This window comes from Lupinus angustifolius, chromosome LG06 (assembly GCF_001865875.1).
Source record: "Lupinus angustifolius cultivar Tanjil chromosome LG06, LupAngTanjil_v1.0, whole genome shotgun sequence".
NCBI classification, from domain to species: Eukaryota; Viridiplantae; Streptophyta; class Magnoliopsida; order Fabales; family Fabaceae; genus Lupinus; species Lupinus angustifolius.
In genome coordinates this window covers 10,635,163-10,641,802 of record NC_032014.1, presented here as the reverse complement: position 1 = coordinate 10,641,802, position 6,640 = coordinate 10,635,163, and the positions used below count along the sequence as shown (strand labels likewise).

The following is a 6,640-nucleotide window of genomic DNA, read 5'->3' as shown; positions in this document are numbered from 1 at the left end:
TCTTTGATTACTCAATTTAACAGATAGGTTCAAATATAGGGTTTAAGGAATGAGAAATATTTTGTTTTCAATCTCCCCACAACTCTGAAGTGTGAACTCTAAAATATAAGTATTTCATAAGCAAATCTTCTTACGAATGAGAATAAATAATACATAGAGTAATACAAACCTCAAAACAAATATATTGAATTGATTGTGACATGAAACATCTTTCAGGAACATTATTTCAAAATTAAGTCATTCTAAATTGTTTTTCTTTTTCACCTCATGAAATTGAATCTATGTTGACTATGCAAATCACATATAATCATATATATTGTGGCAATTTCTATGGCTCAGATCTTGAGAAGTGCTAGATGGTGCACCAGTTATACTTTTTTTAATTTTAAAACACCATTTTTAATTTTTTATCCTTATCATCTTACCTTTCAGCCATTCCCATCTTCCAAATCTCCGTGCAAGGTAATCTGATGTGAATCGTGTGACGTGGGATGGGATACTACGTACCCAATTTTTCTTTTTCTGTTTGATTGTTACTATCGGATAGGTTAAGGTATGAGACAGTGTGAGTTTATTTTATCGAGTTTAGTTTTTTGAATTCTTTCTCTATGATTAGTAGTTGTAGACCACGTACCTTCCAAAACGTTTTGATGACTTAATTTACAGGTAAACTAAGAAAGTAAAGATATATTAATTATTAATTTAACTTAAAAAGCATTATAAATTGTTTTTTACTCTTTCTCTAAATTAATTTTAATTAAAATATTATTAACAACTCTTGAAAGAAGTTTTTTCATGATTTGGAGGGTTGAAATTTAGTTTTTATGTAATTACCGAAAAGATGTTTCAACAATAAGGGAGCATGTTTGGAGGAACTAGTGGATGACATCAAATCTCAACTCTAGATTTAAGGAAGGCAAAAGTCTATAAATATGTCTTGATTTGAGTAGACTTCAAATGGAAAGGGATCTTCTACAGTATTGGATAGGACGATAACATGTAACAAAAAAAAATTTAACAACTATAATTATATATTATTTTCTATTAAAAATAAACAAAAATTCTCATCCTCATGTTAGTGTTAGTTCCATTTTCTTTTGATGGAGCTTGTGTGGTGTTTGTGGTTTTTGAGGGGTGGGCTTTGTAATTGAGGTATTTCGGATGTATTTTTAATTTACTCTATATTGTATCTTAGATGTACCTTTAGCTTTTTCCTTACTAAAATATTTTACTTATAAAAAAACAACTGTCTCACGTATCGTTATTACCCGACAGCATAGCCTATTTAAGTAGATGATTTATTCATCAATCTCCACTTCCACAATTCGTTCAATTAGTTATTTTGTTCACTGCTTTAGTTTGTGTGCACTTTGGATTATACATGCATGTTAACCTTTCATTATGCAACTCCGTTTTGAATTTGCATTTCAAAATTTATCTCTATATTTTACATATTTTTAGTATACATAAAAATTGGTGTACAAAATTTAGTGTCAAGAAAACATTTTTCTTCAATTTTCAAGGCATAATGAGAGTTATGGATTCCACTAGCAACCATGAGAATCACAATAATGCAGTGAACTTAAAAACCACACCAAGAGGGTTTGTTACCAAACTCAAATCAGGAGTGAAAGAAATGTTCTTCCCTAATGACCTATTTAGGCATTTGAAGAATGAAGAGAAGCCATTGCGTAGGGTCCTTAAAGGGGTTCAATATTTCATCCCAATCTTGGAGTGGCTCCCCAATTACACTTGGAGTTTGTTTTGCTCAGATTTCATAGCTGGTCTCACCATCACTAGCCTTACTATCCCTCAAGGCATTAACTATGCCAAACTCGCTTACCTTCCTCCCATTATTGGCTTATGTAAGAACTTAATTACCAATCAATTTCTGAGTTTGTTTAAGCTTCTATGTTGTGAGTTGTTTCATTAATAGAATATATGGAGGAGAAAATAAAACATTCACAACAACAAACACAGCTAATAAAGACAAAATGTGTCAATTAAGTTGACATAGGAGTAAGTTGACTTATGATCAATTCTTTCGATATGAATCTTTTGTCCCAAAATTAATTAACCATATCTAATAGAATAATATCAAATAATATAAAAATATTACTTTATATTTTTATAATTATTTTTATTAATAAAATTATATATTTTAATTGGTATGTGATATTAAATGGGACGGTATATCTTCTTTCCAATTCTTTGATTCGTGCTTTTCTTGGAAGTCAAAGTAAAATCTTCCATAAAACTATCTAATTTGTAATATATTTAAAAAATATCTCAACACCTTTTTTTTATCTTTAATTAATACTTCATTTCTTCTAACATATTTTTTATCAACTCCTTTCACAAATTTGAAATGAGGCTATTGATACTCAAAATTATCTATCTACCCTTTCTATCAATTAATCACATTTATAGGTTTTATTTTAGTAATTTATGATTAACAAAAGTGTGAATATATATTTGGTATTACAAATAGTCTCACCTAGTTAGTTGCCTAACTTGATATTTCTCAATACCAAAATCCACTCTCACGTTTATGTTATAGCTTATCATTCATGAAGAATATGTTTTGATGAAACTTTTTAATATTTAATTGTAAACCTCAGATAGCAGCTTCGTGCCAGCAATATTATATGCTATTTTTGGTACATCAAGGCACATGGCAGTGGGGACCGTGGCATCATCATCAATTCTTATATATCAAACTATCTCAAAAGTGGCAAAACCAGAAGATGACCCAAAGTTGTACCTTCATTTGGTTTTCACAACTACCCTTGTTGCTGGTGCCTTTCAGGCTTGTTTGGGTATTCTCAGGTGAGACGACAGAATTAAGAGACCATAAGTCTCTAGTTCATTCTCCTAACACATCCTCTTTACATGTTCTTGACCATTGACAGTTTATGTTAAGATAGTTTCATATTGCATGAAATATAATTAAAATAATGTTTATAAGGTTGGATATCCTTGTTATGAACTAGATTTTATGGTTGAGTTATGCAATGATTTAAATTGCATTTGGGTTGCATTTAATATAAGAGAATAAAATATCTTTCTATAGTTATCTCTTTCTATTAAAGTATTTCTAAAATTAAAAAAATAATACATATATTATATTTTTAATGACATAAGGAGATAAAAAATTCTAATATAAGGAGATACTTTATTCTCTTAATATAATTGTTAAAAGTTGTTGGAAAATGCAACCACTTAGACCTAGCTTAGGCAATCCTAATATAGCATTAAAGTCAAACTCATTCATAGACTTAGCCCACCAGTAAATGCTCAAGCCTCGAAACTTCATGCTCCAAATTTTCATCATGAACATGGCTATAGTTTACATCATGTGTGGAAATGGTCAAGATAATATTATGACTTGGACATCCCTCATTCTATGAGTTATATTTTAATGTTGAATTAGTTCTAACATCCATAATTTAATTTCTAATGGGTAGGATTAGGATTTGTTTTGGCACCAAGGGGAATTATTAAATTTAATATTATATGAGAAATTCAGCTTTCTAATGCAACACTTCGCAGGTTGGGGACAATTGTGAATTTCTTGTCCCGTTCAGCTATAACTGGATTCATTGGAGGGTCAGCAATAATGCTCTCCCTTCATCAACTACAGAGCATTTTTGGGATGAAACACGTTGTGAGTAGTAAAACGGACCTCATAACAGTACTGAACAACATATGGACCTATAGACACGAGGTTGGTATGAAATTATTGCATTATTTTATTATCGTTTTTGTTCATTTTCTTAAGATATATAGTTTACTTGTCATGCCAATTATTAAAAATAATAATTTATTTTCAGTATTTTTAAAATAACGTGATTGAATTTCTGTCTTTCTATATTTTTAGATAAGATTGGAGACCACAGTTCTGGGCTTGATCATCATTATTTTCTTGCAGTTTACTAGATACGTGGTGAGTGTTCTTTTGAATATTAATTAATTCTCAAAATTCCGTTTAGAAAATTAGAAACTAATCCTTGGCATGTCACAATAAAGAATTGTTCAATTTTTTCTCAGTATATATCATTATTAAGCAAAAATTCACTATACTAGTAGTATCTTCATGTTTCACCAGGTTGTCCTAGCTTATTCTAATGAATTCTACCTTTTCAATATATGTATTCTTCCAGAGGAATAGGAACCCGAATCTCCAATGGCCATTATCTATAGGTCCAATCACAATTGTAATAATTGGTGGAGTTTCTAGTTGCCTCTTCAAGGGTCAACAACACGGAATTCAAATTGTGGGTCATAATTTATTTATATTTCTGATTTTCTTTTGTAAGACTCAATTTTCTTTTCTTCTTATGTACAAAGTTTATTATAGGTAGGTCACCTAGATAAAGGAATAAATCCTTTTTCCATCAAGGATTTTAACTTTGAAAGTAAATATTTACCATCAATCCTGAAAGCTGGTTTTATCACAAGCATTTGGTCATTGGCGGTAAGAAATTATAATCTGTTTAGATAATTTTATTATAATTATCAATTATTATAGTAATTAGTTTTTTTGTTTATAATAGGAAGGAATAACAGTAGGAAGAAACTTTGCCGAGGTTGATAATTCATCTTATGTTGAAAACAAAGAGATGATAGCTTTTGGTCTTATGAACTTATGTGGTTCATTTACTTCATGTTACTTGACTACTGGTAAGTTTATATTTACACATGTACTTACCATTCTAATAAAACCATTTAAATCTTTCAACTGAATCTTTCATAGATCATAGGGAAGTTATTTATGCTATGCTAATATTTGGTCTCTGGATTTGTTTTATAGGTCCATTTTCCAAAACGGCTATGAACTACAATGCAGGGTGTAAAACAGCTATGTCAAACATAGTTCAAGCATTCTTGATGGCATTCACACTACAATTTTTGGCCCCATTATTTTATTACACCCCTCTTTTTGCTTTATCAGCTATTACAGTTTCTACCATGCTGGGGTTAATTAATTATACCGAAGCTATTAATCTTTATAAAGTTGATAAGTTTGATTTTATTATTTGCATCGCGGCCTTTCTTGGAGTAATCTTTGGAGCTTTAGATGTTGGTCTCATGCTATCAGTGAGTACACTAGTTTTTCAAATTTCTCAATTTCTTTCTTATTAATGGAGTTGAATTTACTTACGTTGTATAATAAACAAATGTATGATTGCTATATAGTTTTACATGATTTATATTAGTTCCCTGTAGTTTTTTAATTTAGTCTCTATTGTTTCAATAATTTATATTTCGGTCCTTCAGAGACTAATATCTTAATAATTATAAATTATAAGATCCCTGAGGCTGAATATGATTGGGTTGGTGGATGCTATCAACATTAAGACTTGGCATTAGTTTAATGTATTAGGGGATAATATGTTGTCTTTCACTTATTGGCACATGAGTCCTAAATACTTGTATTCATTTGGGTAGCTAGTGTTACAATCAAATTTCTTGTACATGGGTTGAGTATCTTTTATACTCTTATTAATGTGATTTGGCTTATAAAAAAAAATTATGAGAACCAATTCCTATTGAAAAATAATGACTCGCCCTAATTAATGAGTAGAAAGTATATAAGTTGTAAACCAAATGCTAATTTTGATATCTTATGTGAAATCAAGGTTGGTCTTGGTGTGCTTAGAGCACTCTTATATGTGGCTAGGCCTACTATATGTACGCTTGGTATGTTACCTGACTTGGGTATATATAGAGATGTTAAACAGTACATTGCTTCAACATTCCCTGGAGTTATGATTGTACAACTTGGTTCTCCGATTTTCTTTGCAAATTATACCTATATCAGAGAAAGGTACGTATATACTTCTTGATTCACGTATACGCCATATTATATACATTCCATTGGGACAATCTTAGTTTCTTAAAATCTTACCAGAATTATGAGCTATGTCCGAAGTGAACAAGACTCCAATGGAGGTATTATTGAGCATATCATACTCGATATGTCAGGTAGAAGATAATGACTTATTTATATGTATTTGTTATTCACTTGAGAGATTATTAAGATTATACTTTGATAGTGCATAAAACTTATATATTGTCACTGCATACATTTTTCCTCTTATATATTCATGTGATGCAAGGTTTAACCTGATTGTATATGTCTATACAGGAGTAACATCCATTGACACCACAGCTATTCAAGGATTGTTGGAGACAAATAAAATCTTTGAGATGAATGGAATGAAGGTGTTGTATATAGATTCCAATTCGGGCTTTATTCTCCTTGTAGATTAAATATGAGAAGAAATTTACATATTGAATGTATTATGTTTGTTTTTCCATGTTATATAGATGTCAATAGTAAACCCAAGAATGGATGTTTTGGAGAAGCTTATAGTATCAAGGTTTGTTGACAAAATTGGGAAGAAATCGTTTTTTCTAACATTAGACGATGCAGTAAAGGCGAGTAACCTACTCACGTTGTGAATCCAAAACAAATGATGATGATGATGAAGAGGCATTTAGAGAAACTAGTGTCTAAAGCATAACAAACTTAGTTTGTATAGGAATAAATTCAAGTGTTCTCAAACAGAAGAAAAATGTTCATTTTATATTTTTGAATGTATATTACTTCAATTGCATAAATTATTTTTAGTTA

General features: G+C 30.2%; 1 protein-coding gene across 2 annotated transcripts; it reads left to right on the top strand.

The window, feature by feature from the left end:
* On the top strand, window positions 1,506-6,640 carry LOC109349788 (probable sulfate transporter 3.5). 2 transcript variants are annotated; one of them, XM_019590772.1, is made up of 12 exons: window positions 1,506-1,865; window positions 2,622-2,829; window positions 3,553-3,727; window positions 3,881-3,946; window positions 4,164-4,281; window positions 4,365-4,477; window positions 4,557-4,683; window positions 4,814-5,100; window positions 5,643-5,830; window positions 5,915-5,988; window positions 6,152-6,228; window positions 6,334-6,640. In XM_019590772.1, exons 1-12 carry the CDS (start codon window positions 1,529-1,531, stop codon window positions 6,466-6,468), a joined length of 1,905 nt encoding a protein of 634 aa, XP_019446317.1. In that variant the 5' UTR covers window positions 1,506-1,528; the 3' UTR covers window positions 6,469-6,640. The 2 variants fall into 2 exon arrangements, with proteins under 2 accessions (XP_019446317.1, XP_019446319.1); XM_019590774.1 differs by lacking the exons at window positions 4,164-4,281; window positions 4,365-4,477.

Coding starts and splice junctions, on each gene's coding strand:
- LOC109349788 (XM_019590772.1), top strand. CDS start 1,529: ATGAGAGTTATGGATTCCACTAGCAACCATGAGAATCACAATAATGCA. Junction 2,830..3,552: donor GCTTGTTTGGGTATTCTCAG/GTGAGACGACAG, acceptor AACACTTCGCAG/GTTGGGGACAATTGTGAATT. Junction 5,989..6,151: donor TATCATACTCGATATGTCAG/GTAGAAGATAAT, acceptor ATGTCTATACAG/GAGTAACATCCATTGACACC.